Source organism: Streptopelia decaocto (assembly GCF_964273445.1).
Source record: "Streptopelia decaocto genome assembly, chromosome: 7".
In the NCBI taxonomy this organism is placed as follows: Eukaryota; Metazoa; Chordata; class Aves; order Columbiformes; family Columbidae; genus Streptopelia; species Streptopelia decaocto.
The window spans coordinates 5,395,764-5,416,205 of NC_138661.1; the positions used below are offsets into that span (position 1 = coordinate 5,395,764).

The window sequence follows — 20,442 nt, forward strand, 5'->3', positions numbered from 1 at the left end:
AGATGTGGAATTTGCGTGGAACTTTGTCACATTGCACAAGGATGTGTTGGGTTTTTCCTTTTGAACAGGCAACTTGTTTACGTGTACGCATGGCTTAAAATTCTGTCCCTTTATGCTCATTCATTTCCTGAAAATTACTTCCCTTACGAATGGGTAAGGTTTAAAGATACTGAAAAACAAACAAAACCAACCTTGATTCCTTCTGCTTACACTCAGCTTGCTACCCTGTGACTACAGTGTGCCAAGCCAGCAGCTTCTCCATGGAGGTTTGCTCTTTATAGCCAAATTCTTGATTGCCAGCATTGAGCTGGGTCACTTAATTGTTGTTTTCTTCACTGTTGCGTTGTGTCCTGGTTTTGTTTCCCTTTTTCCTGCTTCATTTCAGCTTATGCCCGTCGCGGCATAACTCAACTCCTGTTGAGTTCCCGGGGCAGCAGCACGCACAGAAATTCAATGTGCTTGGGCAGGAAGAGGGGGGAAGAGGGTCCCTAAATCCATATCTCAGGAAGGGCAGGATGTGTGAAATACAGATATAGCCACCAACTGGATTTCTCCATCAATTATTTGAAATAAATGGTGGTATGTCAAGTGTACCACCTTAAATATTCATACAGCAAGCCCAGCTCCTCAGCAGCCTTTCCCTTTCACTTTCCCTCAGATCAAAGCGATTTACAGAATAAAAAATTGTAACCAGCCATAGTCTTTTCAAGCATTGTATAAATATAGAATTTTTTTTAAGAGTGATTTAGGGTCTTTCGTATGTCTTTCAGTTGCTTTTGTTTCTGTATGTGAGAAATCCTGGGAAACAGACCTGGCCATCATTTTACAGTCCTGAACTTACTAAAGCTTGAATGTTGAACGCTCGCTGTTGTGGTCACAGAAAGAACCTGTCACCAAAATGCCAAAGAGTGTCAAGTTAAGGTAAAACATAATTTAAAAAATCTAATATTTAGCAGAATTGTTAGAGTTCTTTTAATGCCATCTTCTTGAAACTGAGGGTGCAAGCATAAAGTAAGTTTAGGTGTCACAAGCTCTAATTGCTTTTACATGTAGGGTTTGAGCCAGACTCATTCAAGGAATTTTGGAGCTGAGCTTAATGGACTTCCCAGGATTTGAACGAGATTCCTCAAGTGCCGTGTGCTGACTTCCTGGAAGAGTCGGTCTGAACAGTATTTCCCTGACCATCGCCATCAGGGACTTGTAGAACAGATGGCCTGGTAGAAAGAATTGGACGATGCCTTGGAGAGGGGCCTGAGGAAAAGAATTGTGTTGCACAGGTCTCTCTGACCCGGGGGGCTACCGGTAACAATAGCTGCTGTATGGACTTCTCTTGCTGCCTCAGCCAAACTTGCGCCCACCTCCTCCTTGTTACTAAGGCCAACAAAGAAGAGCATGCGCAGAGGCTCACTAAGGGTCTTGAGGTCACCCAACGGACCAGTAAGAGACCCCCGAACACGAAGCCGTCGCAGGCATAGATGGGTTCTGGCAAGTAAAGTGGGGACTTTTTAGGCCTGTGCAGTTTAAGCCTGGATTGTGAAACAAAGGTGGAGATTGGCCTCAACCCATGGGAGCGAGGGGGGGTGAAGAAGCATAAAAGAAGATTCCCGACTGGACATTGTTGAGATCTCCCCACCAAAGGATCCCTGATCACCATGGAGGATCAGCAGGACTCTTCTTACGGGACCTGAGACCAGAGGGACGCCTTTGGACCCGTGGTGGTAACCAACCCGCTTTCCCCCTTTTTCTTTCCCTTTTTCTCTATCATGTGCCACTTTACGGGCAAAATAGTAAAGTAACACTGATTGAATTATAACCCCTTGGCATTTTGGTTGCCTTAATTTTGCACTTCGAGATCAAGGTAAACGAACCATCACGAGTCCATCGCCGAATGGACCGTGACGCTTCCTAACCCAGCTAATAGAAAATGCTGAAGAAAGGAGCTGTTGATTCAACTGCAGCTCTCAGGGCCGGGTATTTAAGAGTACAGAAGAACGCTGCCTTGCACGGAAGTCACAGCCACAACCTGTCTCTGGGCATTAGGTAAATACCTAAAAAAATAATACCTAAACCCCCCATTTTCCTTACAGAAGGCTGCAGCCCCATCCTTTCCCTGCCTTCCAGATGAGAGCTCAGTAGCTGAAGCTGTCAGCGAAGTTACAGAAATTAGGATTTTTGCTTCTAACCTTGAGAGAATTCGAGGAATCTCCATTATAATCACCTATATGATTGATCCGATCGCTCTGCCAGTACCACTGATGCACGGAGCATTCTGGAGCATGGCTCTCATTTGACCCTTCCTGTTGAAATTGCTCTGTTTTCTGTGAGCTGACTGGTAATTGCGAGCTTCTTGTCAGCTTTTCATTCAGATGCCCATTTCAGACGGAAGGGCCTGCATTTCTGTCTCTGCTGCGATGAACGTCACCTCCAAACGAGTGTCTGTTCATTAGCCCCGTCTCATCAAGCCAGTTTTTGGCAGGCTGCACTCCTGTTGCCTTCTCTCCCTTTTTCCACAGCTTCCTCAGCAGCACTCCATTTTTTCACCCTTTGCTCTTGCCTCCATCAGATCCATTCCTGACCTAACCTGCCTCATCAAGGCCATTCACCCGCTCTCCACGCTCCTTGTCGTAAGTACTGTTGCCTTTCAGTCAGGATCCAGAGACTAAGCTGCATTCTCATTTTTGTTCTAATTCGGACTGAGCGTTTCATTACGCCACACAAACGTGGAGCTATTCAAGAGGAGAGATGGAGAAACACTCCAGATTAAACTATGTCATGGAGGTCAGAATGCTCCACCGGGAGAGAAATCCCATGGCCTCTGTGGACGTTCCCAGTCTTCACTGTGGACACCCATCCAGGAGCTGCAGAAATATTGATTTCTTGCATTTGTAGTTCAGTATTTTTGAGAATCAGATGCTGGGAGATCTTGCTCCAAGGAGGATGGAGCAGCTGCAACACTTTGCCAATACCCGCTGATAAACATGAGTGAGAGGCACTGAGATACCTTCAGTGTCGTGGGTAATTCCCAACCCACGTCTGGTTAAAAAATCTTACAGGGTGCTGTTTTCTAAACGAGCTTATTGGAGCCACCCAGCAGGACATGTGGACCCACCAAGGAACCACAGGGCAGTCAAAGCTTGGCGATTTAACATTCTACGGAGGTTGCTTTCTGCAGCACTTGGATGTTTTAGTTACATGGATGCACTTTATTGCCAAGCTAAAATATATTTGTCTCACTTTTCAGTTGCCTGGATTGAAAAATGTGGAAAGTGCAACATTTTTTGAGTGACACAGAGCTGGGGCAGAACTGATCATCCAAAAGAGCGAGCGACTCCATCCTTATCTTCATCTTTGTGTAGTAGCACTGCAACTTATTTTCCGCTTTCATTAGCTTCGAAATAATCGTAATTAACAGGCACATCAGTGACAAACTGCAGTCGCTATAAGCACATTGCTCTTGTGGAAGTCAGGAGTTTTTGTCAGGCCAGCTTCATGCCAGGGTAGCAGCTTTCAACCCTGTGCTTGTACTTCCAGTGATGCTTTTCATCCCAACAATTTGTTCATCGAGCATGGGGAGGGAGGGATGGGGGGTTTTAAGATTTCAAGAATATCTGTTTTCCCGGGATAACAGTGGGTTAAGGCAGCTTTAAAACTGGAGTAAAAGGAAACTGGGGAACCTGAAAGTAATTTATTAACTAAGTCCCTCTAATACTTGCTTTACTACAATGCATCTATCTTAACAAATATTTAAACATCTTCCTATCCTCAAATCCCCAAACACTGAAACATGAGGGGAAAACAGGATGTTTTTTTTTAACCCCCCTTACTCCAGCCCCAAGGAGATTTGCCCAGAAGACACGAACATGCTCCAGTCATATCAATTAAGGTCTTCAGTCACTTTTCTGAGCAACTGTTCTCTTTGCACGCTAAAATACAATGGAAAATGGGATCATTTCAATCACGCATTACTTTCAAATGTTTAACACAAAGGCTGCTTTAAAGACAGCCTTAAATCTTTACTATGGATATATTATTTCTAATTGGCCGTAACATTTGTGGCATAATATTAGCAAACTACCTAGACATTGTTTGCCTGTTATTCCTTTGAAAAAACCAGAACGTTAGAGATTTGCTGCCTTCTTTGGGCTCTTTTTTAGCCTTTCCTATTTTAGGTAGCTCTTAGCCATCTCCAAGGTAACAAGGCGTGGGCTATGTAGGAAGGAGCTGTGATAGGGCCAGTACAAAACATGCAGAAATGAGACTGTAGGAACATACTTGTTTCTTCCACCTTTGAAGGACCTACAAACAGGTTTCTGTGCAGAGCTGGGGCAGCTTTAAACAGCAGCAAACGGAGCAGCGTCCAGCACAAGTGGTGGATGGACCGTGCTGCGGTCAGAACTTCAGCATCCACAGCCTGGAGTCTGAGTAGTAAATAAATAAAAACCAGGCAGGAAATCTTTCTTTGAAACTGCTGCTGGAAAGAAAAAGCTACAGAGGAAGTAACAACATAAAAAGCATGTGGGCAGGGAGGATCCTGCCATTTCTGTTCTTTGTTGTTGCCTTTCTACCCAAGAACAGAACCTGGCAGCTGACATGAAATAGCTTTGTTTCAGTCTTCATCGCCTGTAATCTCAAAATCGATTTGGTAATTTCGTTCAGTTCCTTTTGTTACTGTATTTTATTAGTTAGATCTAAAGTAAAATGTGCCTATCAGCTATCATTCTACTGTCCTAACAATCTGCAGCATTTTAGCTCAAGATCCTTTCCAAGGTCTGGTGTTTTTTCTAAAGCAAAACCATAACATCAGAACCGTTCGCTTCCACAAACTTCTCTCTCCAGCAGCAAAAAAAAAGCCACGTTTTGTGCATACCTTGTACTTTCTGTTGTTAACAGAGAAAGCTGCCAGCAAGCTCCGTGCTTGGAGTGCATCCGCTTGCATCAGGCAAGGCAGCCGGTTTTGGAGGAGCCCTGGGGTTCCCCGAGGGAAATGAGGAGTGTCTACAAGTGCCTGGGGCACACTCGTGTCCCTTGTAAATGACCCGGTGAAGCATGAAGCAAATACGCCCTAGGGACAAGCTGGCAGAGCGTCCCTGCCTACCGGAGCTCCTTAGTTACAGCGGTTCTCTGCCACTTCAAACTAAAACTCTAATCCTCACCACCCAGCACTCCAGGAGAGTCAGAATGAGGGTGGTTTAATGGAATTTCTTCCCAAATTGAGAGAAATAACAAATTCACAAACCCCCAGCTGCCGAAACAAAGTCACTGATCCCATTACCTATCAGCAGCTTGAAGCAGTAGCGAATGAACAGAACTCTGTAGTAGCCGAGGAGGAATGAGACCACAGCAAACAAATTGCTGCTCTCAAGCAGCATCCTAAAAGTATCTTTGGAAAGAACATACATACAAGTGTACAGTTCCCATTTATTTCACTTGAATTAAATTTTAAAAAGTGTATTTCCCATATTACACATTTTCCATCTGAACCAGTCCTAGCAGAAAGGAAGTATAACCCTCCCACCCCCCTTGCAATTTAAACATACCGGACTGTGGGCCCTGGAAAAGTTTGTATCGCTATTACTCCATCGTAGAGTGAAAAGGGCCTCAGAAACAGACTCCATTGCCAGTCCACCATGACTAACTTCTTGTTTAACCCTTCATGGTTTCCACTGTCTGAACAGCATCTAGAAATCTCTTCCGAGCTGCACATCCTGAGAGCAGAAAATCCAAAATGTGTGTTCTTGCCCAGTGAACACTGGCACTGCTTGTAAAGTCTGATCAGAGCGCTCTTGTCTAACGAGGTTGGCTGAGCAGTCCTGCTTTAGCTGCCAGAGCTTCGTTCTGCTGGATATGGTACTCCTGGAATCTCATGGAGATCCTTTGTGTCATTTTTAAATACTTCTGTAGGCAATGGTCTGAGCACGTCATCTAGAGGAAGAGGGAAACAAAAGGCTTCAAACAGCAATTAAACCACTTCCCCAAACAGGACCCAAAATAGGAATATATACGGGGATAAACGATTAGGTGACGGCATCTCATGTTCTGTGTTAAGCCTCAAGGAGCGTCTAATTTTGCACAGCCTCTGTGTGCACCGGAAAATACGAAGCTTAGTTTTTGAGGGACGTCTGAAACATCTTCTAATATTCATTCTTATATGGAAGTCTTGATGGAATACATCTCAGATCCAGGAGATATTACCATTTCATCTGTGGGCACATCTTGTGAAATTAAAGTATATAATGCATTTTATTTCACAATAAATACTAAATCTATTCAATTAGTATCTTACTTTTAAAATTCTGTTTACAAACACATACTATTTTTGACAGCCAAATATGGTCTACTGTGTGCTAGTTCATTTTAACCTTTCTTTTGACCTTGTTCCTATTAGCTCCATCAGTCTTGTACTTCCTTGGTTAATCTTCCCAAAAGCAACCAGAGTACTCTCTGAAGTTCTATCTGTCAGCTGGACAGGGAAATAAATACCAGGGCCTATTCAACCCATGGTATTATTTTTTAAAGAAAGAAAAAAAAAACCACCCAAACCTCTAAATTTAACTGCAGAGAAAGTTATGAGATTATCTCTGAGCAACAGTTCTACCAATTGGATATTCTGTAGCATGGTTCTAAGCCTTGCCATCACTGTAAAAGTTAACAAATTTAGACAGAAATACAAGCACTTGGCATGATTACTAGAAAACCAGAAATTGCTTTGATTCTGCTCAGTATAAAGGGATGTGAAAAGCAGGGTGGCTGAAAATAAGCAAGACAAAAAAAGCCATGCAGCTCTGCAAACCACCCACCACCGGCCCTTCTCCTGGACCTGGCATCAGCTACAGCAAAACCTGTTAAGCAGGAGTTAAGTCTGATTTAGGAAACAAATTCCGGAACTACCCCAAGCTGCTTCTCCCAGAGGGTGTGATATTTGTGATACGGTGCCCAGGGAAGTCTAGACTTGCAGTGCAGTCTTGCTGTAGGGAAAGAGGTCAGAAGCTGTTTTTTCAAACATAGAATCCGAAAGGAAATTCGTGGAGGTATTCATCTTAATTATTTAATAAGAAACTACACCTTTAAATAGGAACATAGCAATTTTCACACCAGATCAGACCAGTGGTCTGTCTAGACCAGTGTCCTGTTTCCAGCAGGGGCAAGAGCCAGATGCTCTGCAAGAAACGCCATAATGATTAATTATGGATAAAACTTCCCATAAGAAAGTTTCTTCCTAGCCTCCATCATGAAGAGACGGCTCCTGTACTGCCAGATGTGGCCCCTTTGCGGAGCACAGAAGCAAAAGACAGATCGGAATCTAAGAATATTTTTTGTGTCTAAGTTAATCTTAATTCTCCTCTAATGAGCATTCTTTGGTTTTCAATCCCAGGTGTTTAATGAAAGACTATATAAACCGTTATTTTAAAAGACATTCTAGGAACGCTGTGGGTAGCAGAAGAAATAATTATAATCCTCTACTGGAAATCAAATACCATCCCAGAAAGGTAAAGAGGTTGTGCCACTAATGCTCTGTCAGTTCTGTTAACTGACACTCCTTGTATTGTTCAAGCAATTCAAAAGGAGTTGGTAAAAGACAGCGACAAGGAATTATCCAAAATAATTCTGGCCTCCTGTAGTCTATAAAAATTCCACTAAAGCAGATGCAGAGAAGACCAGAGAAGCAAGGAATCTGCCTTGGGAAGCTGAGAGAGCTTTGTTTAGCACAGCAAAACAAAAGCTGAAAGGAGACATGAGTTTTGCCTGCACTGAAGAGTTAAACTCCAAGGAGACAGAAAATGTTCAAAACCAATAGTTAGCTTAAAACTTCAGGATTTTTTCCTCCCCTGACCAGCAGAGTCAAGCAAAGGTTATTAGACTTTTAACCAAGAAAACTATGAGATTCTGAAACAGCCTCTCAATGGGAGAGGAGAGGCAAAAAACACGCAACTAATCTTATCGAGAGCTTAATCTTTTTTGCAGACGACGATGTGATGGAGCTCCCTGCAATGCAAAGAAATGGATTTAACAGCCAGAGCTTTGGAGGCCCATGTTTCTGTGACTCACTGCAATGCAGGGAATGTGGGGAGGTAAACAAGTATTTCAGTAGGATTCTACCTTCAAAGAAAGAGACGCAGGCTGTAGGAGGGCGGCTTCCATGTCCATAAAGATACCACCCATGAGAAGCGGAGGCACAAGAACCTCCACTGTTAGCTCAGAGAATTAAATACATGGAATTACAATAAGCAGCCGTACTCGGCAGCACGATTGGGAAGATTGCCTCTGTGTGCACATACTGAAAAGATGACAATGACAAAACCTCAGGAGGTCTTAGCCCATGGTTTGTCTGTAGCTGATGATCTAACACATCAAATGCACTTGACTTCGGTTGGCTGGTTGTTTTCTTTTTGTAAACAAACTCTTAGATTGCAAAGAAGCCTTTGTCATCAGCTTTGGTCGTATTTAGAGAAGCAGAACTACAGACAAACTATTTCCCTTCCAGTAACACATTTGGAAGCTAGATGCCAGACACCTATACTCCACTAAAGACTTCTACCTAGCTTTTTAGCTAGTTGAAGGATCAAAACTCTAAGTTGCTTAGGAAATTTGAATGCTACGCAGCAATTGTACCAAAGGGTCATTAAAAGCATAGGAAACTTTTACCCACCTCTTCTGGTTTAACCTCTCTGCTAGTGAAATCCTTTATGCAATCCAGGAAGCAGTTTTCTGTAAGTTTATTGTATGTTCCAAGAAACTCCTTGAACTGTAAATAAAAAATGAAGAGACAATGAGTATAAAAAAATTTCTACATTAATTTTTCTTACACACAGCTGCATGGGCCATCTGGTGACAATAACATTTAAAGGACAAGTCACTAGAAAAATTTACCATCGGTCAGAAGATTTCAGCACCGCATGCTGTTAGCACTCAAATCAGATACTATACTGTGTGTCAATGGTCAAATGTTTAATTTTTGATTGCTACAGAACTAGTCTTAACTCAGATGTCCTTTTCCATGCCCTACACCTTGTACTCTGTGTGACAGAGTAATACAAGATCTTCAAAGCCACCACTCATGAATACAGCATCTTACCTGCTTGATCTGATCAGATTCCGATATTTGTCCAGCCATATTCTACTGCCTGTGATTCACTCACCTATTCTGAAAATAAAAGTTGAGTTTCAAACAAAAAGCATACGTAGGAACTTCCAGCATTTTACAACAGAACAGTTTTATGTTCTTGAAGTGTGTTTAAATGCAACTTTGCTAGCAAAGTTTCAAGCCATCCACTTGAAGGAAAGTTATCTATATGCAATGTATTCAGTTAAAGGAACATTCAAGACAATTTCAGGTATGAAACCATCCCAAATCCACCTGTTAACTGCTGTTCTTTAAACACTGTAAGAATTTCAAGCATTTAAAGTGACCTAAAAAGAAAAAAAACACAGTATTTTATGTTTTCAGACTAGGGCAGGATTGGGGAGAAGCAACCAACAACATTTTCTAGCATGACAGTTTAAGTGACTTTAGATGTCACCTGTAAAAACAGTGAGGAAAAAAGGCAAGCACAGAATAGTAGCAACTCTGAATAGATGCGGCGTAAGCCAGCTCGCATCGGAGAAGCAGATGCCTGGTTTCTATGTAGCTGCATTCTCACCAAACACTTAAACTAGAGCAAATGTTCTGGTCATTGAATACAGTGAATTAAAGACAAGAAAACATGGAAGAATGAGAGTGGCCTTAAAGGAAGTGAAACAGACAACAAGGGAAGAATGGACAGCCACAGATCCAAGAATTCCAGCAAACATCCTCAAAGATTCACATTCCTGATCTAACACAGTAAACAAGTTAAGGCTTGAATGCATCCCTGCTAGTTTTCTAGAAGAATACTGAAAGGTAAGTCTTCCTTTTCCCTTCATTTATATATTGTCTAAGACCTGGCACAGATGATAATGCAGGCTAATATTGCACATTTAAACTGAAGGATCATATTCTTGTCATTCACATCAACCTGTGGGAGAAAAATTAACACTGAAGTGTAATCCCTCTGTGAAAACAAGTTAATTTCACCCCTTAGCAAGGGCTACTTGTAACTAATCTGTATTATGCTTTGCCAAATTTTGAGCAAGACATTCATGTTTTAGAAAGCTTAAACTATTCCAGCCTCTCAGCAGAGGGGAGAGGGTGAGCAAGCCTTCTGAACAAGAACAAAATGACACTAATTATTTCTACAGCAGAAAGAAAACTAAGCAACTAAAAATAGTACCATAGCCTCTCACATGCATGTGCTCTCCCCACACCTCCTCCCAGCAGTGGAATAATATACAGTGGAATAATATCCTACAGGATATATATGGTTGCTCAAAAGAAACAAGGTGTTAGTCAGGTTAATGTAAACCTCTAACTTGTTCTAGGTGAGGTGGATGTGACTTATGTGGCAGAACAGCTAGTGAAAATGAATAGTGCCTCCACTGTCTCATTTCTCAGCCTGTTAGAAGAATAATCAGTGACAATTCTATAAAGTCAGTATAAGTAGATTATTAAACAGAGATAAAAACAAGAGAGAACAGGAAAGACTTTTATCCTCTCCCAAGCACAGAAAGCTAAAGCTTCAAGTCATGAAAGTGCCGTTTTCTCACACTCAGTATTGCTTCATTATGCTTGTTTATAACAAACCTGATCTTTTGATCTTTGGTGACTAGTTTGGCAGGCTTAAAATTACAGTTTTACTGAACTGTAGTTCCACAAAGCTTTTATACTTGCACTTGGGAAATAGCTCAGATTTAAATCAGCACAACAGCACTATCTGATTTTTCAGTGTCTGAAGCACTTGTCCCTGTACAGGTATTTTACCCTTTCGACACAGCAGGCAGTGAAATTACATGGCTCAGCTGCACCTCTTTAGTAGCTACAAATTACAGGCAGTTGCCTTAACATCTACAAATGCACCACCTAAACATTCCCAGAAGTGTGCGTATGTGGTTTCTTCTTAAAATAGGTTAAATGTATAGTTTCAAGTTTTCCTGTTGTTTGTCCCCTTTCCCTCCAGCCTGTGAAATAAGCAAAAAAAAGTGATGAAAAAGCCCATTATGGGGCTTGGCACCTTGACTAACGCACCACACAGCTGCTTATAGAGCTGCTCAAACAACCCAAGCGTCCTTCAGGTTTAAGCGTACGTAGTCTGGATTACTCTCCTCTGGGCTGAATGTGATTTGAAAATTCGGCATTGCACTTTTAAACACATCACACTGAAGGAAACAAATATCTCTGAATAAACCACTGCAACATGGTCTGGATGTGCTAGTTCACCAGAAGAGCAGCAACAGGCAGGACATCTCCCTTCTCCAAAGGCCCTGGAGCCCTTCCAAATATGTTTGGATGTTCTAAAGAGACATTCTTTAAAGATAAGCCTCTTTAAGCAAAACTAGCAGTTAAGGATAACTTGAGGTTTTCATTTCTCATAGTTAGGCGTAATGGGTTTTCCATCCACTTTCCAAAGATAATAAAAGCTTTAGTCAGTCAAACTTATTCTCTATGCAAGATCCATCCCAGCTCCCAGCCCCGTTTTAGACTGGAAAATGCTTCTAATATTTCCTTCTGCTGTGGCTGCCACTCCCATTGCCATGGAAACATGAAATCACTACAGACTGACAGCTTCGTTTAAAAAGCTAAAGCTCATTTATGAAATAAAAATATTAGGTTAATGATTCGTAGCTAGGCTGAGTCAATCACCTATCTGCTTCCATGGCGGGAGGAACAGCAGCCAGAACTAGAGGCAAAAGATCTTCTAAAACTTCCTCCATGTGGGCTTACAGCTTCCCCAGCTGCATCTCCAGACCTTTGGAATCTGAGGGCTCAGGAACACAACTACTACTAAGCACTAATACCTGGAACAGAGCTTTTGATTATAATTACTGTACTGCTGGGTGGCTGAAACGCCTTCCTCCATTTCACAGCCTGGAGTTCCTACAGGTGAAACACACACTGTAAACTACAGCAAGGAAGTTTTTTTTTTCCACTGATGTAATCAACATTAGAGTCTCTTACCTAATCTTGAGTCAACAGTAACTTTTGCCATGGAAACAAAACAAGCCCTGTGGCTCGTTTTTTTGGGGTTTTTTTTTGGCTTTTTTTTAGCTTGTCTGTGAGGAGCTACATTTTCCCGGGGGAACAGTCTGTGGAGATACACCATAAATCCATCACACTTGTTATCCTAATTAACAATCTGAATGAAGCATAGGCACAGCCTATTCTATACAGAGGAGCCTGCAACTTTTCTAGCTTCTAATTATACATGCAGAACACCAGACAAGTGTTTCTGAATGTATGTAAATAGGACAAAGAAAAATAAAGATATTGGGAATTCAACTGAGCTTGTGGCTTAATTCGGAAAAGAGTAGCATTTAGGTATTTGGACCATATGGATGAGATTGGCTGTCCAGCACAGGTGTTCAAATCCTCTTTATGTTCAATACTAGGTATATTCAGAATAGGTATATCAAAGAAATGTGTCAAGATAAAGCACCCACAGCTTGTAAAGAAAGGGTTTTTCTACCCTTGGGAATTACCAGGCAAGAACTTGACTGACATCAGAAAAAACCCCACCTCACTGAATTAAAGAACTCTTTTACTGAATTAAATCAAACTACAAGTAGCTATGAAACCAGCAGGCTGCTAAACTAACAATGTAAAATTCAGGGCAAGAGGCAATTTAACACCAAACTCCCAGTGCTGTGGGCCTGCAGCCATGACGGCTCTGCCCCAGTTCTGGAGCGGGTCCAGCTGCTTTCCTTCAGACTCGTGCTTGAAAAGTGGTTACACAAACGTTTTCTTATCGTTCTCCCTCAGACTAGTGTTTGCAATGTGGTTACACAAAGGTTTCCCTCACACTGCCCTTTAGACTGGTGCTTGCAATGTGGTTACACAAAGGTTTTCTTGCTCCACACGCTGCATCCCGCCTTCAGAGGCACATGGTGGGGTAAGGCAGGGGCTGGTCAGAACGCGGCTGGATAATCAGATGTACCCGGTACACAGGTTGTTATAATTCACGATATCATGGCTGTGGGTTAGAACTGGCTCTGAAGAAAAAAAAAAGATCAATGGCAGGAAAGGTCTTGTGATGTGGAAGGTGAGTTAACACAGTAAGCCTGAAACCAGACACCCCGAGAGCCTCTTGAACAGACAGAACACACGCAAGGGGGGCTGTTCGAGAAGATAGATTAGGCCTGGCTGATACTTGTGACCCAATAAGATCATAAACCTGAGCTGGATATTAAAAAAAACAAAACCAAACCAAACCAAACCAAACAAACAAAAAAAAACCGAGGTGAAATTGTTTTACCACATCCTTAACGCTTTCAAGGGCACCTTGAGTTTTTCTGTCAGGGAGACACTCGTTGAGCCCAGCCCCGGCCCAACAGCCCCGGCCAGGCCCAGGCGGGTACCGCTCCATGCGGGCGGAGGAAGAGACGCCCCGGCACTGGGGAAATAACCCAAAAGTGGCGATTTTCTCTTCATTCGCAGGGCCTTTTCCGCGCCACATGGCCCAGCGCCGCCCACCCCCGCACCTGACGGCTGGCGCCGGGCCTGCCGCCGTCCCTACGCCGTCCCTCCCCGCCGGGCCAGGAGACAGCGGGACCGGGCCAGGGCCATCCCGAGGTCCCCGCCCGGGCCCTCACAGGAGGCGCCACCGCCCGCCCGCGCGCGCACTCACCCGCACCGCCACGAGCCCGCGCGTCCACCCTCCGCCCCGCAGCGCAGCGCCCTCAGCTGCCCCCGCGCTACCGGCAGCGGGCGCGGGTTTCCTGCCGGACGCTATTGAGGAGAGGACCCCGCGCAGGCGTGAAGAGGCGCGGGCGGGCGCCGCTGCTATGGCAGCAGGCGCTTCCGGTGCGGGGCTCAGAGCGGTGTGGGATTCTCTGTCCCTCAGACCGCCGGGGAACCGTCCCCCGGCGCCTTCAGGCCGCTTTAGCTACGCGGGGTCAGGCGGCTGAGGGGGTGGTCTCTTAGTCAGGGCGCTGTTGGTGAACTCCTGTCCAGCGCTGCGTGATGGGATTCGCATGGCGGCGGGAGGCAGCCCCAGCCCCAGCCAGGAGTCCCTGCTCAGCCTCACGGCGGCCGACGTGCTCGTTCACTCCACGAGTGTCCACAGGGAGAAGCCCATTGAGAGCGTGACCAGAGCCGGCGGCCGCGGGGAGAAAGTGACGATCGCTGTGAAGAGGCTGCGTGACGGGGTCTGTCCGTGGCCGGCGCCCCGCGTTCCTCCGGCCTTGGCGGCGAACGGGGCTCCGAGGAGCCGAGCGACACACGGAGCCCCCGGCGGCGCGACCCCAGGTGCGGGATTTACCGTGGGTGGGTGTTCGGCTTAGGTTTGAGGTAAAAATCACTCTGTGGTGTGTTTTCACAGAATCATAGAATGTCAGGGATTGGAAGGGACCTGGAAAGCTCATCCAGTGCAGTCCCCCCATGGAGCAGGAACACCCAGATGAGGTTACACAGGAAGGTGTCCAGGCGGGTTGGAATGTCTGCAGAGAAGGAGACTCCACAACCTCCCTGGGCAGCCTGGGCCAGGCTCTGCCACCCTCACTGAGAAGAAGTTTCTTCTCAAATTTAAGTGGAACCTTTTGTGTTCCAGTTTGAACCCATTGCCCCTTGTCCTATCATTGGTTGTCACCGAGAAGAGCCTGGCTCCATCCTCCTGACACTCACCCTTTATATGTCTGCAAACATTAATGAGGCCACCCCTCAGTCTCCTGTTCTCGAAGCTCCAGAGCCCCAGCTCCCTCAGCCTTTCCTCACACGGGAGATGCTCCACTCCCTTCAGCATCTCGGTGGCTGCGCTGGACTCTCTCCAGCAGTTCCCTGTCCTTCTGGAACTGAGGGGCCACAACTGGACACAATATTGCAGGTGTGGTCTCCCCAGGGCAGAGAAGAGGGGCAGGAGAACCTCTCTGACCTACTGACCACCCCCTTCTAATCCACCCCAGGCACCATTGGCTTCCTGGCCACAAGGGCCCAGTGCTGGCTCATGGTCATCCTGCTGTCCCCCAGGACACCCAGTCATGTAGTGGTTTTATAATGAAGGTATCTTTGTGTTTTGGTACTGCAAATATCAACACTCTTTCAAAAGTTGTGTTTGACTGGTTTCCCTGGCTTTGTTTTGCACACAAAAAGCAGCTTGTGCAGGGTGAGGTGTCAGTCAATGCTCTGTTAACAGAACAACACTCTTGGCTTCAAATTCCTCATCCTTAATTATTAGGCAACTCTCATCTTTATCAGAGAAGTCATGACTGTTAATATGACTTTTCACAAATACACTGGGCAGGAAGGTTTTAGGCAGGATGGAACGGTGTGTGTGGAAGTACATGAGGACAGGCTGAGAGAGCTGGGGTGTTCAGCCTGGAGAAGAGAAGTGCAGGGGAGACCTTATTGTGGCCTTTCCATACTAAAAAGGGACCAATAAGAAAGATGGGGACAGACTTTTAGCAGGGTCTGTTGTGATAGGACAAGGGGTGATAGTTTTAGACTAAAGGAGGGGAGATTCAGGCTGGACATGAGGAAGAAATTGTTAGCCCTGAGGGTGGTGAGAGCCTGGCCCAGGTTGGCCAGAGAGGTGGTGGCTGAACCATCCCTGGGGACATCCCAGGCCAGGCTGGACGGGGCTCTGAGCAACCTGAGCTGGTGAAGATGTCCCTGCTCATGGCAGGGGTGGCACTGGAGCTTGGAAGCTCCCTTCCCACCCAAACTCTTCTGTGATTCTATGAAATAAGACAGGACTTTTCCATTGTGTCACAGGTTTAAATGCAATTTGTACTTTATCTTTTTAGACACCATAAATATTTCTTCAATTTTATGCTCAAAGTATAGTCAGCAAGGAAGTCTGTACTTAACAGAATATTGCTCCTGCCAAGAGACATCTCTGAGGAGTCCCAATATTTGGGCCTTCTTTGTGTTTTCATGGAATTTTCTGAGTGATTTTGTGGTTTTATACTGGAAGAGAGACCAAAAGTTGATTATTTTTTTTTTTCCCTTTTATTTTTTTCTAAATGCTCTTTTTTTCAGGGACTTTTTTGTATATTGTGAAACAAGTCTGTAGTCTAGGCTCATAGTTTTTGTAAGCTTCAGCTTGGCAGCTGCTGTTCTTTGTGTTATGAATGTCATTACATTCAGGTGTTTAAGGATACAGGCAGAGGAAAGGTTGAGGTCTGGCTTAGTCAGCCTACTGCATTTAAAAATCATTATGACCACAGTAAAACTACTTTTATTTCAGGAGTCCTGAGTACTAAAGGACATCCAGAACATCTGCTTTCAGGAGAAGATTCTACAAAGCCGATATTTTTATCGCAAATGGTAAGAAAAGTTACTGTTGCTTCCTGCAATCCCACACTAAGAGAACAGCATTTTTCTCAGAAAGTTGTAGCTTCTGTAAAAGTAGAGGAAACCTTTGGCTTAGCTTCTGCACAATAACTGTGCATCTTCTTTCCTCTTTGAGTTGCTGCTAATGTGATATTAATGCTGAACTGTTTGGAGGGGTTTGTTTACCTGTTGCATAGTAAATACCAAGGTATGTTTCTAAATTTTAGCGTAATTCTTCCTTTGAAAAGGTGGTTATACATGGCACAATATTAATCAGAAAAGCCTAAAACTTTTTGTAGATTTTTTTCTCTTCATATTGTAGATAGTGAAATGGACATCAGTTTATTTGGAACTCTCTAATACTTACAATTAAAAGGCTTATTTCCTTGTGATTTGTTTGTTGTATCTTACCTGCAGTGGAGACTTGTCTTTTGGGCATACCTACTGTGATGAGCATGCATGAGGATAAAATTAACCTGTGCTGTGAAAGGGTAGCAGCAAAATCTCTGCATGGCTCAGAGTAGACCTAGTGAGCTGAACAAAAGTCTCAAAAGGACGGTGGAGTTCTCCACCATCAAATAAGGTTAATTAAGAGATTTTAACCTTCCTGACTTGCCTTTATGGCTCCTCATAGACATTGATTTTTCATGGATTCCACTTCATGAAAATTCAACTCTGTCCCTTCAGTTCTGCAGTCAGTGTTACGAGTGCTTAATTCTGTGTGTGTGGGTAATCCTGAATTGTTTGAGATTAGCACCTAAACACGTGTAGTTTCACTACTACTTCTGTGGCTGTAACTGAGGAGAATACACTTAATCAGCACTCAGAATATATACTTTTAGTTTGAATTGTGTTTCTAGGGTTTTGTCCCTAAAATGTCCTGTGAGTTCTTGACTACAAAGTCCGGATGATTCTACGGTAGAGATCTTAACAGATTTTGTTCCAAGACTTTGTGTTAGTGTGTGGAGATGCTTCCTTTTGTATATTCAGCAATGCCATGCGCTTCTAAAATTTTGGCCACCGATACCAGAGGCTTTGCCATATGCTTTTCTGCTCTTCTTGTTCTAAAGGATTATCCTGGAGAAGCTGTAGCACAAGAAGATCCTTCATGGCTGCTGGAAGACAGCAGGAGACCTAAAGGTAATCAATGTACTGCTGCAGCCCTTGTTTTTGTAACAAAACTGATTAATTAGAGGAAAAGGGAGCTTTAATTTTATCTGAGGTATTTTTCTTCAATATAGAAACTTTGACTGAAAATATTCAAAGGTTTCTTTAATAAAAAGATGATGATTATAGTTTACATTCTTAAATTTTGTAAATTTTACTTCAGTCCTTCTGGCATTACACCAGCTTATGTAGCCCTTGTGATTAACCGAGGGGGATTTCTACCAGTGCACCAGGATGTTGCGATTCTGTTTGCTAATCATGTCTCTGAACAGAGAATTTAGGGGGGGCACACATTGTTTGGATGCATTTTCCTGTTGTGAGTAATGGTACTGCAAATACATATTTTTCTGCAAGCAACCTATACCATAAAAAGTGTATTTTTAGTCCTTAAGAATCTAAGATATCACATTGTCAATGCCTTTAACTTCTGAATCTGCCAGTCAGTTTCAGTCAGATTTGGAGAAGCGAAGACTTTGTAAAGAAAATACACTTCTGCAGGTTTCTTGTGTGTAGAGGAAAGAAATACAAATCAATACCCCCATTTAAAGCCAAAAAGCAGTACTGTACTTTCCTTTTTTATACTCAGAGGCAGCAGCTAGTTACTAGCTGTGTGTAATTAGCAGTAGCTCTGAAACACCAAACCTGCCACATCTTGAGTTTTTAGCTCTGCCCAGGAAACTGTGGATGAAGGAGAGGCTGCAATCCTTTTGGTGTAATTTCAAGCTATTAAGAGAATCTGTTGTAATTTATGATGACTGCAGGGAAATATTCGTATCACAGTTCCATTTTTTTTTTTAAATATATTTTTTTCAAGTTAGAATTTTCAGAGTTTTATTGAATGGTTTGTGTGAACTCAAGTTACCATTTATATGGCATTTTTCCCCAGATTTTATGAAGGTGAGGTATTGTCATTTTCACAGCATACCAAAATAGATTTTATTGATACCGACATTCAATACTAGATAAAGTTGTGTTAAATGAAGCCTACCCTTACTCTCATCATGATTTAAATCTGCTACTTAGTGAAGTGAATCAATTTGTTATTGCAATAGATAAAATGGTTGATGCATGCAACAGATTCTTTGCAGCAAAATTGCACATGTTGTTGAAATAACGCTTTGTGTGTACCTCTAAAATAGACACTCTGTGCCAATTAACTTGACAAAGTATATTTCATGTCCTTCCTTTCCCACAGATGATGTTTTTATTTCTCAGTATGCTACTGGTCAGAAAGAGGCTTTGAGAGCGGTGTTAAAGAAAAGGTAAGTATGTGGTGGTGGTCTCAGCTGCTCTGTATACTCCTATGCTACTTCTTCAGTTTCTGCCAAAATGCATAGGTGGTAAGGAAAAAGTATTTCTTATAGTTCTCTGTTAGTATTCTTTTTCTGTCTATGAAGGTGTTTTCAGTTTATTTTATTGTTCAGAGCTCACTGGAGTATCTTGTTTATTTTACATGTTTTTGGTAATGCCTTTAGATTATTTGAATTAGTGATTTCATGATACAGGAGTCAGGCAAGATCTGCTCTGATAATTTATTTCATGCCAAAACCATATAATATTTTAAAGACAGATAAGGACACATGCCGTGTTTATCCATAGGCCAGAAAACTTAAACATTAGAAATTTAGTTGGACTTTGCTATTAGTACATTGAACTTTGCAAAATACAACCTGTAAACATATTCTTTGTTGTGGTTGCAGTCATGACAGGGAAATGACTTTTATATTAGAATCTGTAACATAATCCTGAGAAGCTTCCCATGTCATGCTGAAAAATGAGAATAAAATAATTTCTTGGGCATGAAGAACTTCAAGGAGAAATGCTTATATAAGTAGTGATACCAGTGCTACCTGTGGGAAATCATTTGCTTGGAGGGGATGTGGAGAAGACAGTGCTATTTACAGGCACTTGTTTATTTTTGTAGAACTCAAAATACTCCTGTACCTAAGGAGGTGAAGGTCCAGCTCTTAGGAAATGCCTCTACAGAAAAAAAGGCAAGTGTTGGTCAAGACACAAGGTCAACACACATGGAAGTTGATTCTGCGACAACCATTGCAGCAGCAACTGCTGCTGCCATTGCTACTACGGCTCCGCTTCTCAAAGTAAGTATTTTGTGGTAATATTAGTTCTTTGTCTGCTTAAAATAGTAAATGTTGAAATTGTTGGTAGTAGAGCCAGAGAGACCGAATGTGTCTGCTCACTGCTTTCTGTGCGTTAGTGATCTCAGACTTATTGACCAATATACCAAAGAGAACTAATTTGGATTTGGCTAAATGGGAAAATGGACAGAGAACATTTGATTTATCTTTTAGAAGAATTCATAGTTTTGCTAAACCACCAAATGTTAGGGTCAACTGGTATTTTATTTGTGTCTCCTGGGAAGCAAATCACTCCATGATGATGGGAAGGATGTTTTGTTCTCTTCCTGCTTGCACCTCACAGAAAGGATTTTTCTATTCCTTATTTTTTTCCCTCCTCTCTCGCAGGTTCAAAATGATTTGGAAGCAAAAGTTAACTCAGTTTCAGCATTACTTCATAAACTGCAGGAGACAGACAGACAACTGCAGCGTGTTGCTGAACAGCAAACAAACATGAGGACTCAACACGAGAAGCCCCACTGTCACGACAGAGTCAGTGAGCTTGAAAAACAAATTAATACTTTCATGGTGCAACGGATTCAGCATTTGGAAAAGTTACAGGAGCAACAGATGAATTTTCAGGTATCTAAGTAGCAATACAGAAGCTTTAACTTAATAATTTCTTCTGTGTTAATTTTGTAGTAATTTGGACTATATTTTAGTATTAGAAAGAAAGATGTGGCCAGCACATGAGCTTGGAGCTTTTGGGGAAGTTTTATTTCTGGTTCTGTCCCAGATATCTGCTCCTCTCCCCTACTTAATTTTTGTGTCTGTGGAAAGTAAATGCAGAAATTGTGAAAT

At 43.0% G+C, this 20,442-nt stretch overlaps 2 protein-coding genes across 9 annotated transcripts in view; one reads left to right on the forward strand and one right to left on the reverse strand.

Moving 5' to 3' along the window:
• Nucleotides 1-5,398: 5,398 nt before the first annotated feature.
• On the reverse strand, nt 5,399-13,816 carry TIMM9 (translocase of inner mitochondrial membrane 9). 6 transcript variants are annotated; one of them, XM_082058155.1, is made up of 4 exons: nt 13,695-13,816; nt 9,074-9,142; nt 8,648-8,743; nt 5,399-5,922 (listed from the first exon to the last, which is right to left on the reverse strand). In XM_082058155.1, the coding sequence occupies exons 2-4, from the start codon at nt 9,110-9,112 to the stop codon at nt 5,788-5,790; spliced, it is 270 nt and encodes an 89-aa protein (XP_081914281.1). In that variant the 5' UTR covers nt 9,113-9,142; nt 13,695-13,816; the 3' UTR covers nt 5,399-5,787. The 6 variants fall into 6 exon arrangements, with proteins under 6 accessions (XP_081914281.1, XP_081914282.1, XP_081914283.1 ...); XM_082058156.1 differs by having other exon boundaries at nt 9,074-9,137; nt 13,695-13,790; XM_082058157.1 differs by lacking the exon at nt 13,695-13,816 and adding an exon at nt 13,549-13,682.
• Nucleotides 13,817-13,884: 68 nt separating this feature from the next.
• KIAA0586 overlaps nt 13,885-20,442 on the forward strand; it is a 75,432-nt gene continuing 68,874 nt past the window's right edge. For 2 of the 3 annotated variants that reach the window (XM_082058148.1, XM_082058149.1), the window contains exons 1-6: nt 13,886-14,314; nt 16,251-16,330; nt 17,407-17,476; nt 18,699-18,765; nt 19,428-19,605; nt 19,990-20,223. In XM_082058148.1, the coding sequence (XP_081914274.1) occupies nt 14,041-14,314; nt 16,251-16,330; nt 17,407-17,476; nt 18,699-18,765; nt 19,428-19,605; nt 19,990-20,223 (903 nt within the window). In that variant the 5' untranslated portion in view covers nt 13,886-14,040. Of the gene's footprint in view, nt 14,315-16,250; nt 16,331-17,406; nt 17,477-18,698; nt 18,766-19,427; nt 19,606-19,989; nt 20,224-20,442 lie in introns of all 3 variants that reach the window. The other variant, XM_082058150.1, reaches the window with a different exon arrangement.

Coding starts and splice junctions, on each gene's coding strand:
- TIMM9 (XM_082058155.1), bottom strand. CDS start 9,112: ATGGCTGGACAAATATCGGAATCTGATCAGATCAAGCAG. Junction 8,744..9,073: donor AATCTGATCAGATCAAGCAG/GTAAGATGCTGT, acceptor TTTTATTTACAG/TTCAAGGAGTTTCTTGGAAC. Junction 5,923..8,647: donor GAGAGGTTAAACCAGAAGAG/GTGGGTAAAAGT, acceptor CTCTTCCTCTAG/ATGACGTGCTCAGACCATTG.